General features: G+C 40.6%; 1 protein-coding gene across 5 annotated transcripts; it reads right to left on the reverse strand.

Moving 5' to 3' along the window:
* Positions 1–1,058: 1,058 nt before the first annotated feature.
* On the reverse strand, positions 1,059–20,360 carry LOC137289938 (epsin-like). Of its 5 annotated transcripts, none has more exons than XM_067820892.1 (5): positions 20,278–20,357; positions 10,162–10,185; positions 3,800–4,678; positions 3,437–3,721; positions 1,059–1,355 (listed from the first exon to the last, which is right to left on the reverse strand). In XM_067820892.1, exons 1-5 carry the CDS (start codon positions 20,327–20,329, stop codon positions 1,306–1,308), a joined length of 1,290 nt encoding a protein of 429 aa, XP_067676993.1. In that variant the 5' UTR covers positions 20,330–20,357; the 3' UTR covers positions 1,059–1,305. The 5 variants fall into 5 exon arrangements, with proteins under 5 accessions (XP_067676993.1, XP_067676991.1, XP_067676990.1 ...); XM_067820890.1 differs by having other exon boundaries at positions 3,437–3,709; positions 3,767–4,678; XM_067820889.1 differs by having other exon boundaries at positions 3,437–3,709; positions 3,746–4,678.
* Positions 20,361–25,478: the final 5,118 nt, after the last annotated feature.

Genomic DNA, 25,478 nt, shown 5'->3' on the forward strand with positions numbered 1-25,478 from the left:
AAAAGCATCTCAGTTCACCCAGCAGAAAATGTGGTTTGAAATGAGGTATTTAAAGTCAACCAGAGATGCCATGGGAAGCCAATGTAGTGATTTGAAAATAAACTATCCAAAGATATTTTTATACTTTTAGTTAACGGAGACGTTGAGCGCGATTGTGACGACGAGGCACGACCCCGGCGTCGGGTTTCCTGGCTCTCAGACCAGTCTCTTTCAACTTGACCGGATATCCTCTGAGGTCCAGGCACCCTGGCAGCTGGGCGCTCACTCGTGGCAGTGCGGTCTATGTCCACAACACTTCATGTCGAAAATTCACTGTTCAGACCACACAACAACAAATCAGGATTGTTTGCAGAAACATAGTGTGTAAAAGGCTAAATTGTAATGAAAATGTATGAATTCAGTGGCGACACTTTGTGGGCACAGATACATACCAGTCTACCATGACTGATGACCATGAGTGGTTAATCATTCAGAGGCATACAATCACGTTATATACCTCTTATATTCCAACACAGTATGCATTTTTTTAAAATCTCGACTGGTTTCGTGACCAACTGCACACGTCATTCACTTCGCAAGCCATTACAGTGAGGGCCAGTGAATATGATAGGTGAGGTGAAAGGAGGTTTAACTTCGTACTTGAGAATATTTCGTCCATATGACGACGTGTATGAGTGTATGAGTGGCTGCTTGTAGTATCCCAGGCTTCAGCTGTTTTTAGAGTGCAAGCTCATTGAGATAACATGCCGCAGCATGAATGCCCAGCTCACATGATACAAGTCCATGTTGTACCTCGAATTGATGCCGAGCGCCATGCAGCCAACAAGTACAATATTTTAACATCTTTTGGTATGGCACGGTAGGGGCAGTGAGCATTATGAGAAGATCATGATCATACAGCACTATACACGCTGGCTTTGGGGTTCCTCAGACTTAATATTTAATTGTTTGAAGTACAAGGTTAATGACCATTGAAACTCTTCTGAAGTATGCACTCCTGCTTTGTCCCCCACCCTATCTTAAAAATCTGTATCCACCGCTGATATTTAAGACGCAAAGCCATTTCAAAATTTATTGTTCAGGTAAATCGTACAATTGTACGCGCGGCAAGAACACCGAGTGCTATTTTCCACATCCGGCACCGACATCTGCCTAAAGAGAAAAAATGTCTCCCTGTCTCTCCATCTGCACAGCGCTTCAAGTGCATCTGCTGCTGACTCCACAAGCTCCGCTATTACACCAGGACGAACCCTCGTAATCTCTCACTGAATCTCGTTTACTGAGAGACTTGGAAGAGGCAGATGTCTACTGAGCTACAACGTTCAGACTAGCCTGTGCCGATTGGGAGATCTCCACTGAAAGTCAGAAACACACATGACATAAGACATTCATGACGAACATGAGATTAGCCTTCACACGTTGTACCCATGCGGGTCTTCAGCGTGACGAGCGAACGCTTTAAGTACTACATGCGTATTTTGTAACCTAACACTCCCCCCACTCCCCCCCTCCCCCCCTCTCGTACACACACACACACACACACACACACACACACACACACACACACACACACACACACACACACCACCACCACCACCACCACAATGGCGGAATTGTAAAGAATACCGGAAGATGGTTGTATTTTGGAGCTGAATTAAAATGTGTTACACATTCTAAGGATGTTGGAGCTTCTCCCAGATTAGTTTGATAATAGGCATGTGAGACTTTAGCTATTCCACCTCGAAAAGCAAACTTTTCAGTTCACTGGCTACTGAAGTTGTTTTCAACGCTACCTTTTCATATTGTCCAAACTATTTTCACTCTAAAATAATACCTGTTTAATTATATGGTTCTAAAGATGTTATAAAAGATATAAAGTGATCTTTTCAAGAGCTATCTTTGTGTTTCCAGGCATATTTCTAGTAATGCCATTTTAGGCGATCTAGGCAGAAGTTTTTTATATGTACCTTGCTACAGTCGTTTCATAAGCTATGACTTCATGTGTACAGTTCGAGATATCGTTAGGCCTGTTATGAAATGTTGAAACAGTTGAACAAGGTAAACTTTGTTGTGTTTCACATATTCGTAAGTTATTCTTTGAAACGGGTTTTGTTTATGAATGTGGTATTGTCAAGATGTCCCCATCCATGTTTGCATTGCGATATAAAGATAATGAGTATCAAAATTGCCACTCAAAGATTTCAACGTCATCCATTTTGGATAATTAGAATTCTTTCATAACTCTCGTTGGAGTTTAGAGGTATGTATTAGGGCAGATCCAGTCAAAGGATCTCTTAAGAGGATACTGTAAAGTTTGTTGTGTAATGCGTGAATTCAATGTTCAGTTACTACGTTTTGAACGTTGAAAGACTATAACCAATCGTTATACTCGATGTGTAATTTAGGACGTGTTGAAGATGGATGTCTGTTTACACTCCCACATTAATATAACAATCCCCATGATACATTCACTCAGTAAAGTCAACAGCTATCCATCCATCCACCCATCCATCCATCCATCCATCCATCCATCTATATCGCTGTGCATAGCATAAACAAAACTTTGTTGTGCATCGCATAAATTGAATGTTTAGTTTGTTTAGAAGATCATAACTAATTGTTATGCCCGAGGTGTAGTGCTACATCTGATGAAGATGAATTTCATTTCCCTTATATTATGCCCTTATCATAACACATGCAGAGAACCTTTTGTACAATCAAACTATAACAATCTACCCCATGATACATTTGTCTCGTTAATGTCAACAACATATTGTGTTCACATGAAGAAGATATCACTGTTTCTCAAAAGAAGTGTTTCGTTTTTAGTAGTCTTGCATTGCATACCAGTATATCCTGCGCACTGTATGATGGTGTTTGTATCTTAGCACTAGGGGCCATAAGACCTCAGATGTAAATATACTTGTAACGTGTCACTTGTAGCGTGTCCCTGCCATGATATTGCTGGATTATTGCTAAAACGGCGTAAAACTCAACTCATTCACTGTCTCAATTTAAGTTCCTAAGGCTAAATAGACAAAGTGAAATGTTTCTCGGACATCGGCGCGTCACTTTTATTTGTGAGTGTAACAATTCTTAATTGACATTTAAAAAATGTAATCTTGACTTTGCCACGTCCAGATCATCCATTGTCCACTATAAGAATGAGTGTGTAAGAACGAGTATGACCGAATCTGCAACTCATTAACACGTGCTAAACTTCCCAAGATGTATTTCTATCATAAATTAAAACTACCACCCTCCTCAATGTGCCCGAGAAACATTCATTTTTTTGTATGCAGCCTCATCAGTATGAGGCCACATCAGTATGAGGCCACATCAGTATGAGGCCACATCAGTATGAGGCCACATCAGTATGACCAGTATGATCAGTATGACCTGATTGTGTTGGTTTCAATGACTACAGCAAACTCACCTGGTCCGGGACAGCACATACCAAGCGTCATGGCGGGTGAAACGCCCACTTCCTGGCACTGGAAGGGAAGTAACTGCTCTCTCAAGTCAGATAGCTCTGCTCCAGCCATTTCACTCATCATCATTCCCCTTCCCATCCGACCCATTCTTCCACCACGTCCTCCCATCATTCCCATAAAACCTGCCATTGGATTCGGTGGGCTTCTCATAAACATACCGCCTCCCATACCAAACATTCCACCCATACCACCTCCCATGCCGCCTCCCATACCACCTCCCATGCCGCCTCCCATACCACCTGTCATAACACCTCCCATACCACCCATAGCACCTCCCATACCAGCCATAGCCCCTCCCATACCACCCATAGCACCGCCCATACCACCGATAGCACCACCCATACCACCCATACCACCCATTCCCCCCATTTGACTGTTCATACCACCCATATTTCCACCCATTCCAGCGTTGGGACCCATGTTCTGCGACATGGCGGTGAATGGATTAAGATTGTTGAGGAACTGCAGAATCTGCTGCTGACTCTGTCCCATGAAGCGATTGACGATGAGAGTGTTGGGATGCTTCTTCATATTGACCATTCGACAGGTGTCATTTGCTGCAGCGGTGCATCCACTGGAGAACTGGGCTGCTGCTGCTAGCTTCATCATGCTGGGGGTGTGTTTCATGGCCTCAACGCAGCCGAAGTTGCTCTTGTAGTAGTTCATGAGGTTAGACATAAGTTTCTCCTTTCCTTGGAGTTCCATCTGAGCGAGCGCTGGGTTGACCGTGGGCGCTGGTTGCTGTCGTTGTTGCCTTTGCTGTATTTGATTATACTGCTCGAGTGGTCCCCCAAAACCATTATTGAAATTCATAGGCGTGGAATAAGGATTGAATTGCTGAGGGAATCGACTCGGTTGTCGAGGTTGCATCCTGTTGTATCGCGGCATATTTTGAGGCCATTGACGTTGTTGGAAGGTACCGAAAGGACTTCCACTGGCTCCATTAGAACCTGAAAAGGTACCAGTGGGATTCGATCTGGCCCCAAAAGGACTTGAATTAGGACCGACGGGTCCCGATGGAGGAAACCGGTTGACTAATTGTTGGAAAGCGTTTTTCATCGTTTGAGCATAAGGGATCGGGAGTGTAAAGGGGGTCTGAGAAAATATTTGCTTGTTTGGTTGGGGTCCATTCCTCGAGGACACGGTTCCCTGGGCACCAGCTGCAGGTACTGCTGGAGGGGCTCCTGAAGGGGAAGAATGGTATAACTGGTTATAGGGCCTGTCTCCGTTTGGTTTCAAGGGTGCGATCTGTTTCTTTAATAATACTAAACTATAGGCTGATTGTCTCCGATTGCCTCAAGTATCGTAGTACTATACGTTCACTGAGGTATCATGATAATCACTGATGTATGAGTTCCAATGATTGGCTCCATTGCTACAGAACTGTACGTTTACAAATACATGATTATAATGACTTTTATAGGAGTTTCCTTTGGTAGCCTCAGGGGTCTTAGAACTATAACTTTAGAGCACTGAAATAACCGACACGGTAAACAAGTGAATGATACGGTAACGTCATTCGTCATTCATCTCCAGTGTATGGTTACTCCAGACAAACTTGTTGCAATTGACACCTGTACATCACGGGGTTTTAGTCCACATAGTCAGTGAAATAGTGGTATTAGGATATTCATCATTAATATATGTCGCCACATTTTTAAAACATTATTTGTATTAACACACGTTCTCTATATGTGATCTGACAGTTGTCTAAATTTATCGTTTCATAGTCACCTAACGGCAAAGTCATGAAGACAAAACTCATTCTGTTCTAAGGACACGATGTGGTGTGTTAGGTATCTGTGCCAAACAGCAAGAAATATACTGAGTGGCAAAAGAAGGTATGCTCAGATTTTTTGTGGAACTGAAAAATGGAAACGGCATGATGTTTTGTGTAAGATGTCTGAAAGACTGACAGTGGCAAAGGAACGTCAGACTACACTGATATATTAAAAGAACATTTTGTTAAATTCGAATTTGTTTAACCATCACTCATTCTTGGAAAAGTGTGTAAAAGGTCTCGCTGACTGGTATGTAAAAATATGTTAGGTCAATGACGTCTTGAGTAAGAATTTCATTTGAAACCTCCAAATCCCTACAATATTGAAATGTTAAATGCAAATGTGTTTCACTCGCTGACATTGCCCTCCGGCTGACCGAATTTAAAATATTTGTGGAGATAATGGTAGAACCAGTGACAACTTCAAGAGCAGTAGATCTCGTCATGTAGATGAAATTTGTCCTTTTCTAAGACATTTACTGCCCATGTCTCACATTAGATTGGTCAAGCATTAATTTGCCTTTTTGACAAACACTAACCTTCAGAAAAGCAATTCATTGTCAAGCGGTTAAATAAAGAGTATAAAAGCTGTGGTTATTGAAAACCCTTTAGCATGAACAGTCGATTTCAGACGACACTAAGTCTAGTTCGTTAAGAAAAACAGAAAGGGGCTTATGAGACAACCTTATGACACCAGCATGGCAATCCAATACACAAAATACACACAAAGGCTTTTCATAAACATTTATCCATGTTCACATGCCTATTAATTATTTACTAATGACAACATGCTGTGTAACCCTATTGTGCATGCTAGAATAGCTGTTGCTGCTCAAAAAGGCATCATCCGCCACTCACATTTTATAATCATTAAATGTTGTTACCCGATGTCGCTTCCATTCAGAATCAGAATTATCAGTTTTGACTATCGCTTTTCAGAACCGATAGTAACATGAATGTGTCAGGGATGTTTATTATGCAGCTACAATGTACATAAACGTTTAGGACGTATAAGTGCATCCTGATACAGCTAAGGGATGTAACTCTGTGGTAAGGGATGTAACTCTGCAACTGATGGATGCAACTCTCTAAATAAGGAATGTACCTCTGCAAATGTGTGAGTTTGTTGCTGTTGGAAATATGTATCTGTTCCCATCATCTGTTTACTATCTACTCAATTTGCTTGTGGTAAGGACGAAAATGACGACACTAGAACAACCCTTTTCGTGACCAACTTGTTCTGTCCCGTTAGTTATTCTATTCAGCATTGGTATGTTGTGTTAATTATTGTGTGGATGAGTGTCTTTGTGAATAACATTATCAGGATCTACGGTTCACGTACCCACGACGTCTGGCGTTAATGAACCTTTCCCGTCTGTGGTCGTGTCTCGGAACACAAACAGTCACGTTCGTGATTGGTGATTATTCATGTGCTCGTAAATGTGCGCGTATATGCGCGTGTGTGTGTGGATAAGTGTGCGAATATGTGTGTGTGTGTGCATGCTTGCGTGTATTTCTTCAGTTTTGATAAAAGAAGACACACTTCTCACAAATACATATTAGCTTAATGTTTCACACATTTTATTCACAAAAAATCTCAATAAAGAAATCAAACATTCTTTCTAAACATGACGTTTAGGTGACTCTTGAGTAGAACTTTAATCTGAGTTGTAGCCTGCATATCATCGGGTTGTACTAGTGTTTCCCGTACTGGCTCTTGAAGACCTCTAGTGAATCTATCACACACGCACACACATATCACAAAATAACGTATACGTACATTTTTCATTGCTGCATACACTACACGCTCTTTGGTTTATCAGATGAACTTAGGAAAAGCCACCAGCATTATAGGGAAAACAAATTGTGTTGGACATGATTGCATTAATACCAAACAAACATTTTAGACCATATGGATTCAAAGGGTGTGGTTGAAGGTTATTAATTTATCAAACCAAGCAAGACTTTTCTTGAGCTCTGTTCACATGTGCGCAGTTAAAATGCCCACAGTGCCGATATATAATATATACAAACAGGTTGTAGATGTCCCTGGAAATGTCCCCTGGTTCCGGTGGCGTTCCTGTCAGCGTCAATGGTCATGTTGACCCCTCTACGTATGAACGAGGTCTGATAATACCATCATCTCAAGCTGGGGGTCAAATGACACTGAAACAGAACATAATTCAGGATAAACAGTGAGCCGATCAATCGGAAACTATCAATATACTGCAACAGAATACAACAGAAATAGGCTTCACTCACTGTGTTATCCCTCGCCACGATTTTGCTACAAGGCGTCGTCACTAAACTCACTCACGGCACATATATTGAAATGCACTATATATATTGATATGCGGACAACTGAAATGCTTTCTCCTACATATATTTTGGCTTCAGCTTAAGCGTGAAATATGGAAGGCCCACCACTCTGGAGTATCAACCCCTCACCCCCCTTTAAAAGATGAAGCTCACCTGGTCCGGGGCAGCAGATGCCCATCTGTAGGTTTCCGACTCCGATGTCCTGACACTGGTAGGGAAGGAGCCTCACCCTTGTGTTCTTGATCATATCCAGACGCTCCCCGCTAAACGCTGGACCAGTTCCAAGTCCCTCCGGCCCATTGACCATCCGGAAGATCGCCGGATTCATCTGACCACGAGGGCGCCTTCCGACGAGATAGTCATTAAACATGTTGTAGGGACTAAGCCCTTGAAGTCGAGCTACGTACACTCTCTGCTGCATAGCCGGCATTGCACTCTGGGCAAGAACATTCGTCGCACCTAGCTTGTTGACTGCATAGCGGGAACAAGTGAAATTTGCAACAGGACTGTTAGCACATCCGGCACTCATTGCCATGGACGACATGGTGCCATCGGGAAGCTTCTGGACTGGGTCAATACACCCGTGGTTCTCGTACAGCTTGATGATGTTCTTGAGCAAGGTCCTCTTCCTCTCGTACAGAGTCATTTGCATCATGAGCCTCGAGTTTTGCGTCATTGGACCTCCCATACCCGCAGACCCAGTCCCTCTCATGCTGCTTAGAAAAGATGCCATGCCGCCTGCTGACGATCCAGCCGGCAATGACATTCTTCCCATCGACATTCCTCCGCTGCCCATTTGGGACATTCCTGGCATGGACATACTGCTACTGGGTCCCATTCCCATTGCCATTCCATTGCCAGTCGGCATTCCTTGAAATGACATGCCTCCCATAGGCATTCCTCCATTTGAAATCATTCCTCCCATAGGCATTCCTCCATTTGAAGGCATTCCCCCATTTGTTGAAGGCATTCCTACCATAGACATTCCTCCATTTGAAGGCATTCCTCCCATGGACATTGCCCCGTTTGAAGGCATTCCTCCATTTGTTGAAATCATTCCTCCCATAGGCATTCCTCCATTTGAAGGCATTCCTCCATTTGTTGAAGGCATTCCTCCCATGGACATTCCTCCGTTTGTTGAAGACATTCCTCCATCAGCAGGCATCATTCCCGGTGTACCCATACTCGACACTGGTGGAGTCTGGCTCTGCCCTGACGGGCTGGTACTTCCTGACTGCCTTGCCGTTCGACCTGCCTGCAACTGCGCCGCCAGTCTGAGCTGCTCCAGGTACCGACTAAGACCAGGCATTGGGTTGGTGCTGCCACCTGTCGGAATCAACATATTCCATAGGGCCAGTTCTCATCTGGTTAGTCCGATACCGATAGGGAATATATGGTATTACATCCCAACACTCATACAGTAAGTTAATATCGCATTCTCAGGCATGCTCGCCCAGCGCGTTAGTGAATAGTGTGGAGAATATACGTCAGGGTATATGTTTGCAGAGACAACCATTGGGACCAGGAACAGAGAGATGGTGATGCGCGGATTAAATAATCCACAATATTAGGAGAAAAGAAGACGCGATAAATAGGATGCGCAGAAAGGCGGCTCGGAGGCTATGTGTGGTTATGGAAAGAAGGCAAAGAAAACAGGCATAAGGTGGAGACAGTGTTAGGGAATGTAGGTGGAAGGACACAACGCACGCGTGCAGATAACGAGCAATTCATGCTACAAACCTAATGCACGTGCAAATAGCATGCAAACACACGCAGCGATACATGCGCAGAACGTTATACAAATGATGATATAACATATTGAATATGTATCTGTTTACTGGAAACTTTATATTTTCTATAAGATATACGTCCTACACAGTTTGTGTATTTGAATAAGCTTGAGTTGTGAAAGGACAGTTTAACAATTGCGTTCGAATATGTGAACGACATTCAGTAAACGTCGTAAATATAATTGCCATTTGTAATTAATGTTTTAATACATTTCTGGACCAACGTATATAAACAATATGTTTGGTGTGAAGGGGAATAATTAGAATGTACCCTTGTACATCGATTATCGCGATGCGGTAGTTTGTACATGAATATAGTAGTATCATTGACGTACTGTAGCAGCTTACAACACAAGTATATGTGCAGGTTATACGAAATCGTGAGAGATGCACGCGCATCGCACGTGGAGATTACACGCATCGTTTATAACGGTATCTTCATCACCCTGATGTTTTTTTTATTAAAAAACAGCATTCCTCTTCAATATTGATTGTGTTCATGCTTATAAATTAATACACAACACAACTTATAAACATGATAGTCTTATGAAACAACATGCAATATGTGATTCGGAATGACGTGATTGCCAATAGTTGAATAGCGGTGTGATTTTACGTTTACAAATGATAGCATTGTTATATCTGACGCAAAACCAGTCGTAATCCTGATGCTGCATAATGTAAACATTAAGGTAACGATAATATGTTTTTCTAGGAATAGATTTCATGCCTTACATTCACAGTGTTAGGTGTAATGTGTTAGGTAAGGTTGACTTACCTGAGGATGGAGCATTTTGACCACCTGAAACAGAGAAATCATCATCATCATCATCATCATCATGCCACCTGCCTTCATCATCATCATCATCATGGCACCTGCCTTCATCATCATGATGCCACCTGCCTTCATCATCATCATCATCATCATCATCATCATGCCACCTGCCTTTATCATCATCATCATCATGGCACCTGCCTTCATCATCATCATCATCATCATCATCATCATCATCATCATCATCATTATGCCACCTGCCTTCATCATCACCACCATCATCGTCATCATCATCATCATCATCATCGTGCCACCTGCCTTCATCATGATGCCACCTGCCTTCATCATCATCATGATGTCACCTGCCTTCATCATCATGATGCCACCTGCCTTCATCATCATCATCATCATGCCACTTGCCTTAATCATCATTATGCCACCTGCCTTCATCATCATGCCACCTGCCTTCATCATCATTATGCCACCTGCCTTTATCATCATCATGATGTCACTTGCCTTCATCATCATTATGCCACCTGCCTTCATCATCATCATGATGTCACCTGCCTTCATCATCATTATGCCACCTGCCTTCATCATCATCATGATGTCACCTGCCTTCATCATCATCATGATGTCACCTGCCTTCATCATCATCATTATGCCACCTGCCTTCATCATCATCATGATGTCACCTGCCTTCATCATCATTATGCCACCTGCCTTTATCATCATCATGATGTCACCTGCCTTCATCATCATGATGCCACCTGCCTTCATCATCATCATGATGTCACCTGCCTTCATCATCATGATGCCACCTGCCTTCATCATCATGATGCCACCTGCCTTTATCATCATCATGATGTCACCTGCCTTCATCATCATTATGCCACCTGCCTTTATCATCATCATCATGCCACTTGCCTTCATCATCATTATGCCACCTGCCTTCATCATCATCATGATGTCACCTGCCTTCATCATCATGATGCCACCTGCCTTCATCATCATCATCATCATGCCACTTGCCTTAATCATCATTATGCCACCTGCCTTCATCATCATGCCACCTGCCTTCATCATCATGATGCCACCTGCCTTTATCATCATCATCATCATGCCACTTGCCTTAATCATCATTATGCCACCTGCCTTCATCATCATGCCACCTGCCTTCATCATCATTATGCCACCTGCCTTTATCATCATCACCATCATGCCACCTGCCTTCATCATCATCATCATCATCATCATCGTGCCACCTGCCTTCATCATGATGCCACCTGCCTTCATCATCATCATGATGTCACCTGCCTTCATCACCATGATGCCACCTGCCTCCATCATCATGATGCCACCTGCCTTCATCATCATCATCATCATGCCACTTGCCTTAATCATCATTATGCCACCTGCCTTCATCATCATGCCACCTGCCTTCATCATTATGCCACCTGCCTTTATCATCATCACCATCATGCCACCTGCCTTTATCATCATCATCATCATGCAACTTGCCTTAGTGAACACAACATGGGGAAGCTGAAACACGTCATAACAGCTGCTTCCAGGGGTTCCTACACGAATTATTACAACGGGACGCGCACGTTTGAGAAAGACTGATGTTGATGTTCGTTCGGAACAGAAAGTGATACGATGTAATTGTCAGGAAGCAATAAAAACTCTCGAGACAACAACATTTCTGTGAAGGAGACGTAGAGGTATTTAAAGTAAAATTATAACTAATTTACATAGATATGTGCTTTTTGCGTCAGTCACATTCACAAAGATGTCATGAAGCATCATGTAATGGAATCTCTTTTAAAAAGGAAGAAGCAAAAAATGTCATTTAAAAATATGCAAAATGAAGGTTATTAAGCACCTTTTTTAAACGAAAAAAGCTATAAATTTTGGAGAGCATCAGTGTTGCCACCATAATGATAAAGCGTGTCCTGTGATGTTGCTGTCGGATGGCGCTGTCAGCCGTCACGGATAAGACGTATGTGACAGAATACGTCTGTCCTGTCACGAGGACTTCATTGTCACGTCCATCAGGTCGAGGTCATTCAATGTCACAGCTGGTCCCAGTGTCACGATTCGGGCTTTTTAAAATACTTCCCACGTTACTCTCGCAATAAACATTTAAATTCGGCTTAGGCAATGAAACAGCTTTCCTAGACGTCCAGCCGACGTGATGCTGTACTTCATCATTTACGGCGTAGTTTTGCTAATCCAACAGCTTAACGACAACACCCAAAACATGGATGCATTTGTAATAATGTTGAAATGACTGAATATCACACGTATGGACCCTATATCGGTCTTACGGTCAGGCAACACCTGGCGTCAATGACGTCATTTCCAAGGGACATAATCCACGATGGGTTTATTGTGGACATAGAACACTCGATTATTGTTGAAAATCTGAATCGATATAGCGCAATTATAAATCAGTTACCTCCGATATCTGCACTGTTTTGACTATAAAACTACTGTGCTTGACAAACACTATTAATGATGAGAAAGTGCTGGACAAGACGGGTAATTGTGAGGAAAACTTGCCCTTTTAATGAACATGTATATACAAATACTCATGACAGTATTTAGCCTAGTGGTTTCATCATTCTCAAGGATCGGCTTTGAATCCATAAGTTGGTGCAATGCATGATGTCATTGTTTATTGTCATCGTGGATTTCGCTGAATGCTGCTTAAGCGACGCAAACTCATTGTTGATCATGAACGTATTATCAAGACATGAATGCTGGCAACCCATTGTTAAAACCGTCACGGCATCAGTGGCCTTCATTTTGAACTGTAATAAATCTGCAAACATTTTGAATGTCATAACACGTTTTTGGATAAAGACCGAGAAATAGCAGTTACCTTTCTCCCTATTGCCCTAAAAACACGTCCTGCAGCTAAAGCTAAAATGCGTCCGCTTGGTAACTAGAGCATTTAAGGAATTTCTTATCCCACTTTCGTTACACAATTGCCCAGTTGTCCGTACACATGTAAGTATATTAAAATCTGTGTTGAACAACATTATTACAAAGCTGCTTAGATGTAGCCGTTAGCGTGCCGTTACAACGTAATATACAGGAGACCCTGCCTCAGCTCAACTCACATCGTGCAGGGCTGTCTCCGGTACTCAAGCCTTTTTAATTTATGACAGTCATAAAAATGTATTAAACATTTTCAGAGCGCTGCGCTTGACATATTTCATGCTTCAGTAAAAGCATTTCATATAGACTGTTGTCCATATATCAGTATTATGTATAGTATACTGGATAAAATATAGACATCATTATTCAAAATTTCAAACTTTATATATGTCCCTAACTATTTTTGGCCAGTATATATTGCAATTTTTATGGGATATGTGAGCGAATTTAGTTTAACGCCGATTTTAATAATAATCCAACAATATCACGGCGGGTGACAGCAGATATTGGTTTAACACAACTTACCCATGTGGGGAATCGAACCCGACCTTCAACGAGCAAGGGTTTAACCAATTATGTACCTCACCGGCCCTAATTTCCTTGGATTAGATCCATTGCAAACATGTAAGTAAGCGTTTCAAACATTTCATCAAGAGCAGGATCAGCTATCATGGAAAATAACAAGTAAGATGGCTTCAATTCGTTATTATGCCAAGGTCCATTCAGTATGTTTCATAAATATTTCTAAACAGACAAATGAATGGCTGTGATCTCTACCATATCGGGTTTTCCTAATCTGTTAATTTCAGTTTTGGGCATTGTAAACCCAACTATGTCAAAGTAGAACTTCACAAAGCAGTTTCTTTCTACTTTAGTTGCATTGTCTTTAAACAATGTTTCTGTCAAATATTGTAATACTGCAGATACGATGTTCATTAATGCAAAGGTTTTCTCGCTTATCTTAGTAATTTCCTCATGTTTTTGGAAACATTTCCCCGTTTGAAACAAACAAACAAACAAACAAACAAACAAACAAACAAACAAACAAACAAACGGCCTCCACAAGACCAGGCACACAACTTACTTAATTTTGCTTCAGTATAGTGAAAGCAACGCTACAATTACCACAAACTATGTTAAAGTGCCGTAACTGCGTATATAACTTAACGCTGAAACAGCTTAGGACAATGGGGGAGAGATAACAGATTCCATCCTACCCTAACACGCGGGTGACGACAGGCTTAGGGCCAAGGTTGTTTTGGAAAAACGCCAGCTAGGAGATAGTACAGAAAGTACTGTTATTTATCACACAACACATTCCTTTTTATGTGTATTACATCAAGTAAATGTTTGTAAACCTGTTTGTAAAAATAACCCCTTATGAACTCGTAAAGGTACTCCCCTGACAGAAAAGTGCCAAGTGGGATAGGAGGTGATGTATAACACGGAGAAAAAAGCACTTGGATTTTCCGGTGACAAATCTCCTGCCCAGGTAATGTAAATATGACGACATTGTATATCATATTAATATCTACTCTGACCCGGGAAACACATAACGATCGTGATGGTCGCTCAGACATCATAGCGCCTCTCAAGTGTGTTTTGGTGACATACTACAAAGGTGTTAACAGGTTAACTCAGCTTCAGATGCACTTACATGGGAGGTAAACTTTAATGTTGGGGGTAAACTTTTATGTTGGAGGTAAACTTTAATGTAGGGGGTAAACTTTTAAGTTGGGCGTAAACTTTTATGTTGGAGGTAAACTTTTATGTTGAGGGTAAACTTTAATGTGGGAGGTGAACTTTAATGTCGGAGGTGAACTTTATGTTGGAGGCAAACGTTTATGTTGGAGGTAAACTTTAATGTGGGAGGTAAACTTTAATGTGGGAGGTGAACTTTATGTTGGAGGTAAACTTTTATGTTGGAGGAAAACTTTAATTTGGGAGGTAAACTTTAATGTGGGAGGTGAGCTTTAATGTGGGAGGTGAACTTTATGTTGGAGATAAACTTTTATGTTGGAGGTAAACTTTAATGTGGGATGTGAACTTTAATGTGGAATGTGAACTTTAATGTGGAATGTGGGAGGTAAACTTTAATGTGGAATGTGGGAGGTAAACTTTAATGTGGAATGTGGGAGGTGAACTTAAATTTGGGAGGTAAACTTTAATGTGGGAGGTGAACTTTAATGTGGGAGGTAAACTTTAATGTGGGAGGTAAAACTTTAATGTGGGAGGTGAACTTTATGTTGGAGGTAAACTTTTATGTTGGAGGTAAACTTTAATGTGGGAGGTGAACTTTAATGTGGGAGGTGAACTTTAATGTGGGAGGTGAACTTTAATGTGGGAGGTGAACTTTATGTTGGAGGTAAACTTTTATGTTGGAGGTAAACGTTAATGTGGGAGGTAAACTTTAATGTGGGAGGTGAACTTTAATGTGGGAGGTAAACTTTAATGTGGGAGGTGAACTTTAATGTGGGAGGTAAACTTTAATGTGGGAGGTGAACTTTATGTTGGAGGTAAACTTTTATGTTGGAGGTAAACGTTAATGTGGGAGGTAAACTTTTATGTTGGAGGTAAACTTTAATGTGGGAGGTAAACTTTAATGTGGGAGGTAAACTTTAATGTGGGAGGTAAACTGTTCATGCAAGATGTAATTGTAAATGTGGAGGTAGCCTTTGATATGGGAGGTAACATTTTGACGTAGGTGGCAGTCTTTTATGTACGAGGTAAACGTTTGTATAGGAGGTAAACATTTTCAAATGCCGGATAAACCTTTATGTAGGAGATATGTCTTTACGTAGAAGGGGAACTTGTGTGTAGGAGGTAAAATTTAATATAGCAGGTATTTTTTCATGTGTCTACCAAATCCTAAAGAAAATACTCCAGCAACGGTTTGTAAAAGACTGAGTCTTGATCAGACCAATTCTACTTCGGATCTTCACACGGCTTTCCGTGCGTGTGTGTGGGTCCGCTGACGATCTGGCGGAGCAGTCTGGCAAAACTAGTTCGGTGAAACGTGTTTGATGAATTTACATGAAGGTTTGTGTGACGTTGACTAATTTCCTCCCGCACACGTTTTGCTGTGTATGTAACTATACATAGCTACAAAGCCTGTTTCATCAGGAGCCAGATCACAGCAGCGTGCTCACGCGCTGACATTCTACCTATTTACTTCTTTACAACACAAGTATCATCACTCATGTCCCGCAGAATGAGCTCGAGTTGTTTACGCCGCTCTTTGACACATTCCATTTATGTAACGGTCTGTAAATAAGGGAGCAGGGACCAGAGAGTCCTAAGATTAATTTCAAGGTCACCGTCAAGTTCAGGTAGCACAAGCCTAACCTATTCAGCGAGTTGTATCAGTAGATTAACAAAGTCCACAAACATTAACTGCAGGGCAGACGGAAGTGTACACATAAGAAAACGCGTTTTATTTAAGAAAATATACAAAAAATATAAACATGCAGTAAATTACGATTTTGATGCATGAATCAGATATTAAGTGAGTGAGTACGTATAGTTTTACGAAGTTTCATGTAACACACGGCGGGGGATGCCAGATATGCGCTACCCACATTACACCATGTGGAGACTCAACCACGATTTTGGGGCGTGGGAAGGAACGCTCTCACCACTAGGCTGATCCACCTCCCTGTATAATGTGGAAGGACCATTACTAGAATTTATGGCATATATTGTACAAACTATTGACACGTCCATAAGAATTGGTCACGTGTCTGATTTATTTACGACGGATACACTCATTGACACAATCCAATTAATTGACTTGTTTTCGTCGGACAATTAATGATGTGGTCTTATTTTCAGTCCAGATTAGTGGTACATGTGGTCTGATATTCTAGCGTATATTGTCCGAGAACTTCTGCGTATGCGTTGTCGCACTCACAGCAGATTTTGTAGGTAACACATTTAGGCTCTTGATTGTTTTTTTCCTGTCATAGTCTTTCAGTGGTATTTAGTGGTGTGCACTAGTCCTAACTGCATTGTGTGGAACAATTACAAACCACGGTCCTGATCACAAAAACCTTCTTAGCACTACGTCATGCGCAACCTATGACAAAATACAGTCACAAACAGTCGTAAAGTTACGAAGGCTTTGTGGATCGGGACCCATGACTTCACCTCATCTCTGCTGACACAAGCCGTAGTAAACAGAGACAAGACACCTTATCCCATCTGCCATGAATGATATGATGAACCAACGGGTCACCCCATCTATGTTCTGTAATGAAATTTACCAGAAGTATACTTTGTACCCATCTACATATAGTGAGTGAGTAAGCGACTTTGGTTTTGCGCCCCTATTTAGCAATATTACAGTGGGGGACACCCGAAATTTGGCTTTACACATAGTACTTGTGTGGGGAATCGAACTCGGGGCTTAAGTGTGATGAGCAAACTCTTTAACCACTAGGCCACTGATTATCAATTTCAGGCAAGTCGTAAGGGATAATAAGTCTTTTATTGCATCAAAAAGCAGCTCTGTATCATATAGACCACAATACCGTAGAACATGCGTGACACCGTGTGCGTTGAATGGCATAACAGATGAACTAAAGGAATAAAAAGAATCAGCTTTCCCCAAACTTTATGGCATCACAGATTAACTGAGAAATATGAAAGAAAGAGCCTTCCCAAACTTTTTGCTATCACAGATTAAATGTTCTGTAGATGAACTAAGGTGACATGAAAGAATCGCATGGCCTCATTCTTTATTGCACAGCTGATTAACTATAGCAGAATGAAAAAAATGATTTTCTTTTCTTTCATCGCCACAACAGATTGACTATAGTCTCATGAAAGAGTTGGGTGGTGCTATGGCGGATTAACTACATGTATAGTAACATGAAAGAAGTTTAAGTTAAAGACATAAATAGGGTCCTTATCATTACCTCAGCTTTCAAAAGCACATACTGTCATGCACCATGTATAAACGTCACAGGATGACAATGATTATCTGCATGAGGTGTTGCAGGTACACGACAGTGATAGACACCTTTCTCGCCGTTTAGCCTCAGGTGAACAATTGATCATCAGATAATCCTTAGTGATTATTTACATAACACCTGTTGCAAGGGATTCACATTATGACAAATCTGAAAGATCCGTTTTCCCGCGTGAGCCCGCATCTCATTGTGAACTACCTGAAGGAAGTTCAGTTTGACTGCTTGTATGATAAACTTCTGAATGCGAATAACTAATTTCTGGATTTTGAATTTGGTGCTGTGGCATTTTCTGCTTCTAAATGAAAATGTAATTAACAAAACTCTTTTGGACCATGAACTTAACAGCGTATATAATTGTACATGCAAACTCGCTCATGTTAGTACAGGGCGGGAATAAGGCCGATGTGACATAAAGCCCACCTCAGCTCAACCTTCAGGGATATAAAAGACTTGACCATTTGAACAAAAACAAACCACAAATCTCAGATATGGTGTCAAAATCATGACAAACACAACACTAGCTCACAATATGAACTACAAATAAGGATGTTTTAATAAAACTGGTAAAATAATACGGCTTTGTGGATAACATCTTGTATATTTCACACAGGGACGACTTGGTTTGGATTCTTACGTGGCGTTCAAGCTCTCCATAAAGTCGAATGCTTTATTGATGATTTACCAACTTCTAGAATGTTGATTAAACAAACATAAAATTGCTTTTTAATATTATAATCCGTGAAAAAACAATACTCATGTAAGGTTGTGTTGGTTTAAATGCTTCTATCAACACAATGAGAAATGACCTTTTATGTCTATAGAAAAAACAAGTTTGATTTATTTATTTATTTTTTTATTATTTTTTTTTTATTTTTCCATTTTTACTTTGATACACAAGTCCATTTATGATGAGTACATTCTGTGGGTTTGTAATTAAGGAAAAGAGAAGATACATAATATAACATGCAAAAGTTAGGGCATCATTCAGAAAACAGACCATGGCAGATAGACCAAAATTTATAAAAGTGATCAATTTTTGAACATATCGCAGCTGAATATTTTGTTAGTTCATAATATTTTTTAAGTTCCAGTTGTAAAAACCGAAAAGTTGGCATCTGTTTGGATGTTTTACAGTCGAAGATAATCTTTTTGAATAGAATAAGAATTATGTTGATTGGGTCATTTTTCTGGTCGAATCCAAGCAGAATTTGTTTTTTAGTGAACTTTAAATTTGCCTCGAGGTTATTGTTGAGCCAGTTTTGAAGATTTCGCCACATGTGACTAACCTTGCTACAGTCGTAAAATAAATGTGTTATTGTCTCTATAGAAGCCGAACAATAGCTACACAGGTTATTGTCAACATATTGCATCTTATAGAGTCTATTTTTTGTTGGTAAAATATGATGCAAGAGTTTGTATTGAAACCATTGCAGAGCGGTATCTTCAGAACAACGGAAGGGGATATGGTTGTATTGTTGCCAATAGTTTGTATCAATATTTTTCTCTAGAATTCTATTCCATTTTACGCAATGTTGATTTTTTATTGATTTTGTTTCCAGTTTGATTTATAGTGGATTAAATGAAAATCAGATGGCTTACAATTACCTTCTAGAATGCTGATGTTAGGAATTAGCATTTAGAAGTTAGTTGCGTTTGAATCTAAGGACAGTACCACCCCACCAAAGAAAACAAACAAAAAACCCCACCAAAACAAAAGAAAAACAAACAAAAAACAAACAACAAAAAACCCCAAAACAAAACACCCCCCAAACAAAACAAAACAAAAACCCAAAAAAAAAAAAAAAAAAAAAATGTCTTTGGAGTCTCTTTCGTGAAAAAGAGTATTTATTTGCAATGGATTCGATGAAAGTCAAATGGCTTAAAACGAAGTTCTTGAATGCCGTTTAAACAATTAAAAACGATTTTGATCTTAAACCTATGAATATAGGAAAAAACCACTAAATCACGTATTGGTTTTTCAAGCTTCTAATACCAAAATGAAATAGAGCATTCTCTGCTTATGAATTCTGTTTCTTAAAAAAACCCACTTGGTTTCAGCAGAACGATTTTAGATTAAAAAAATAAAATGGCTGAAAATTATTAAACATAAACCCTGTGGATATGGGTGCAGAACACAGAAGAAGAGAACTGCTGAGACACTGATACTCCGAGATGGTCTATGAAAAAGAAGAAGGCAACTTACAAACACAGGAGATGGCAGCAAGAATGAGGAGGGTTGCATGTGAGGGCCCCATGGTGCTGAGATTCCAGTCTGGATCGTTTCCCCAAGACCAGTTATATATACAGCAGCTTGATGGACACCTGTCAGGAATGATAGCTCACCAGGTATGACATCCTGCCTTACAAAGTCGCCTTAATGGCAAACTCACTGATGTCAAGGAGGGCATACATGTTTCATGGGGAAGATTAATCTCTGGCCACGGTCTAACTGGATCTCGTTATTTTGGTCTGTGCAGTAGGTCGACCACAACATTTTGGTCAGCGTATATTAATGTGAATTAGGAGGTACGTGTCACCGGACCATTTGACTTTCTATGGTCGTAAATAACACCCATGCTTTGACTCCCATCCATGCAGGGACATGATAAAGTGACACGGTTTAAGCTGGATAAACTTGTTAGATAAACGTGTGGTAAATTATTTTGATACAATTCTTCAGTCAGTCAGAATAACATGTTTTTTTGGTGTTTATTTCGTAGTTTTGAACACAACTAATGTTTGATTGTTAAATAGTCTCTGGGTGTCGATTTCCGAAAATTACAAAACACTCTTTGTAAAATCATCCGAAATAGATGAGCTTACATGAGAGCAACTAGTGTCATTTTTACCCGTTGACATTTCACGTAAGTCAAACTGTACGTTTCTGATGCAAGATATAGTATGAAAATGAGATGTACTCTCCATAGGTTTGCGCACATGATGTATTTTATGTAAAATGTCATCTACCCATTGCTCGTTTATCCTGACTGATGTACAAAATAATGTATGGATTTTCTTTTACTTTTTTCATGCTTGTACTCTTGTTCACTACTTCCACGTTCATTCACAGCTTTGATAGCTAATTGCACAATCGCTATGGCAAATGCATCTTACCGTCTAAACAACGATGTAAGTACTATTTACCACCCATTGTTGATTGTGAAGTAAATTGTGACTTGTTTCTAATCTGTTAATAATATACAACGTTTTGTTATTTTTACCGGTAAAATGATATTTTGGATGGTGACTAGGGCCAAATGATAAGGCCTAGCTGAAAGAAAAAAACAACATTATTTAACAACAAAAAAACCCAACCCAAACGTCATTTTAATAACTTCTAATAACTTCATGCTAAATGTTGTCATATCTGCATCCTGCAAGCTCAACGGTTATTCTGTACATATGTCATGAGAATTTTTAACGAACGGGGCTATGTGAACATGTTTCTTTAACTTGCGGGCTTTCTCAAACAGATATCGGGTGATCGTGTACCGCGACACTATTTCGCTATAGATGTGTTAGTGCTGCTGTACAGTTTGTTTTGTTTGCGTGTTTGTTGTTTAACGCCACGCTTACACACGTAATATTCCAGCTTTATGAATAATCGAATCTGGGCCAGACAATCCAGTGGTCAAACAACATCATGAGTATCGATCTACGCACTTGGGACACAACAGCAGGTGTCAATCAAGTCAGCAAGCCTGACAACTCAATCCCGTTAGTCGACTCTTAGCCATAGGTTCTGAACAAGCATGGGCTCTGATCACGAGCAGATCATAACAGAACTTACACTACTCTTTATCGTACATTGTGACTTAATCAGAATGTAGTTTCAAGGTTTGGAAAGAATATAATAATACCGCCTCATTTAGTGAAACCCCTACTCACCCAAACACTCACACACATAGATATCTGTAAATATTTTTGCATGAATGTTTCCACAAGTTCGTAAATAATTTGAAACCTCACTCACTCACATTGATATGCAGTGTTGTAAAATATTCAGTGTTCTGACCCTGGGCGATAAACAAGATTAAAATATTGTGCTGGTCGCGAAATGTGTCTGCTTAAGTTTATTCACTTTAAAGGGGCGGTTGGATAGACTACATCTAGTGGTTAAAGCTTTTATTCGAGAAGCCGAAGACCAGGGTTTGGCACATGGGTACAATGGGTGTATGCCATTTCCTGGGCCCCTGCCTTGATATTGCTTGAGTATAGGTAAAGGCGATGGAAAAGCTGAAACTCACTAATTGTTCCATGACACTGAAGCACTACAGCTAACGGGGTTATGTGGTCCGGCTCCTGACATAATTGACACATGTCATCGTATCTCATTTCCGCATATCGATGGTCCTGTTGTTGATCTTTGGAGTGTCAGGTCCTGCCTCGATCACTGACAGATTGCCACGATATAACTGGAACATTGCTGAGTACGGCGTAAAACTAAACTCACTCGCTCACTCACTGAAACAGCAAGTGAAACACGTCTCTAGCAAAATCATTCTCCTCTCCAGCTTCCTTTCAACCCGAACGATCCGGATTCATACATTGTTCGCCAACGTAATGTGTCAGGGATGATTCATTAACCCCTTTCTTTGGAGGGCCGATATATAAGTGTTTGTAAATTACAATGTTTGACTTGGCTTTGATAGATGCATGCTGCTTCAACGTAGGTGTACGCGTCACCTGCGTTGTCAGTAACAGCTAAAGAACACGTGTCCACGTCAGCTGAGTTGTAGAGTGTCAACAACTGGGTAGATAGATAGATAGAAGGAGCAGGGTCATGAGTTCAAACAACAGCGGTTACAGGACACCGAGGAAGTGAATAAACATGCAAAAGAGGGAGCCGATCCGCAAAACGTTCATAGCACTGTGCCATTCGTCAGCTTATGATAAATGATCATAAATGGGTTACAGAAATGAAACTGATTATAAACTGATTGACAGACAGATTTATTGAATATAAATCTGTTTGAGAGGCTTTCTAGAAGCTGTAAAAACAGGAATCACAAGTCCTTAGGGATGATCATCCTCTTTATTGTACACTAGCGGCGTTTCGGTATAGGTTCATACACCGTTCAAAAGTATGAGTAAGGAGCTGATAATCCAGAAAGACTTGTCGCAGCGTTACGAACGCTTTTTGGATCGGGACAGAGATGGACAATATGGCTTCTTTTGAAAATATTGAGCTGTTATCAGAGGTGATAGTGTGGTGTTTCATAAAAGCAACGTGTGCTCTGCCATGTTCAATCAGATAATTTAAAAGAAACGGTTTGCTGTTTGCTTTGAACGAACACCAGGCCGGGGTAAATGTTACACAGTTGTACTTCTGTGCTCAGTTGAACAACATATTTTAGTTTCGAGACATTATCAGATGCTGATGTCTGAATTTCGATTTTTGTGAATATTGCTTTGTCATCATTTTTTTCTGGTTTATTTATATGAAGACGTGCTATTGCCTGGTGCGTCATTTTTCGGCTTTTGTCCCGCATTATTCTCCTGTTTTTGCAAATACACACACTGTAACGTGAACATGTATTAAAAACCGTGCAACTGTATTAGCTAAAAGACAAGCATAAGAACCAGAAAGGTGAAGATGTCGGAAGATATTAGACATTGCTAACATCATCCACCAGTGTGGCATCACTAATTACTTTTAATCCGATTTTAGCAATATTTCAGCAATATCTCGGCGGGGGACACCGGAAATGGACTTCAAACATGGAACCTATGTGGGGAATCGAACCCAGTCTTCGGCAACCACTTTAACCGCTTAACCCACAAGGCTATCCCACTGCCGCTACACCACTATCGAAATTTGTACTCGAGTTTGTTTTAATCCCCTTTTAGCAATATTCCAGCAGAGGACACCAGAAATGGGCTTCCCAATTTGTACCCATGTGGGAAATCGAACCCAGGTCTTCGGCGTGACGAGCGAACACTTTAACTACTAGGCTACACCACTGCCCCAAATCGTCTCGTAACAAGTGTAATAAGTATCGCTTTGACTCAGCCGACTATGTACATCAGCACATGTAGTCGTGACAGACATGAATGTTGTTCGTGATTCCGGTGACCTGGTAGGATTTGACTTCTCCATGATGGACGTACCTGCAACTCTGACGTCGCGGCTGTAAATTCAGCCTGTCCAGGCGTTCTACATTTCATATCTGTAAAAATATGAACGAATTACATGCGTGAAACTGTTTCAGAAAATTGATCTATTCACCTTATGAAAGGGACATCGTTCACATATAATGTTTTATGAGAATAACATTCTATCAGAATAATGCTTTATCAGAATAATGTTCTATCAGAATAATGTTTTGGGAGCTTTATTTTCCTTATCGTTATTGTTTCTTTATTGAAACTATTGTTGGGCCGTCATAATGCATGGTTTCATAAATTACCATTATCCATAAAAACACCCCAACTTGATCAGCCTCTTGAAGTACAACAGAACGGCTATTAATTTTCTTAATTCCTGTTTCTCCCTGCTGATACAACCAAATCTGTCTTACTCCGTTGGAAGTATTTAGTGGCATTATCTCGATAGTATCCATAACTTTATCCAGATATTTGTCTCTTATTTGAGGTTAAACCTAATTTTGTTTCCACAGAGTCGACCCGTGAAGGTCCCGGGGTAGAATAGGCCTTCAGCAACCCATGCTTGCCATAAAAGGCGACCATATTTGTCGTAAGGGGCGATTAACGGGATCGGGTGGTCAGGCTAGCTGACTTGGTTGACACATGTCATCGGTTCCCAATCGCGCAGATCGTTGCTCGGGTTGTTTGTCAGTGGATTGTCTGGCCCAGCCTCAATTATTTACAGACCACCGCCATATGGCTGGAATATTACTGAGTGCGGCGTAAAACTAAACTCACTCACTCACTTCCTCACACTAAAGAGTCGATTAGATCCACAGGTCTTGTTGAGTTGAAAGAGACACACTTCTCAGAAGCTTCCAAATGTTCCATAAATCTCAGTCGTCTATAAAGTCACATATATCAACTTTGAAGTGTTTAATGTTTTTTGTTGAAGTTGATGTAAATTTCAGACTCGTTTTAATATTAAGTGATTTCCGTATCCGTTTATTTTCGCGTGGAGAGATTTATTATGTCTAGATCAATTGGAAAGATTTATTATCCGGATCACAAGGTGAGATTATGTCTGGATCAATTGTTTCACTGACGATGTATGTACTGTCTCTACTTGTATCGGTAACAGTTTATACTTTGTTCAGTTCCTTCATTTCCATGAGGAGAGTTTCAGTTACTGTTCTGTTGCCGTATATATGGACCGTAGGTCTTACTAGTCTACTTCCGGAAATAGATTTCCGATGACTTGCATGTCTTCAAGAACCTGTTATGGTTCCAAATCGCGCGTCCGCAAAATATATCTTC

The sequence above is a fragment of the Haliotis asinina genome, chromosome 1, assembly GCF_037392515.1.
Source record: "Haliotis asinina isolate JCU_RB_2024 chromosome 1, JCU_Hal_asi_v2, whole genome shotgun sequence".
Taxonomy (NCBI): domain Eukaryota; kingdom Metazoa; phylum Mollusca; class Gastropoda; order Lepetellida; family Haliotidae; genus Haliotis; species Haliotis asinina.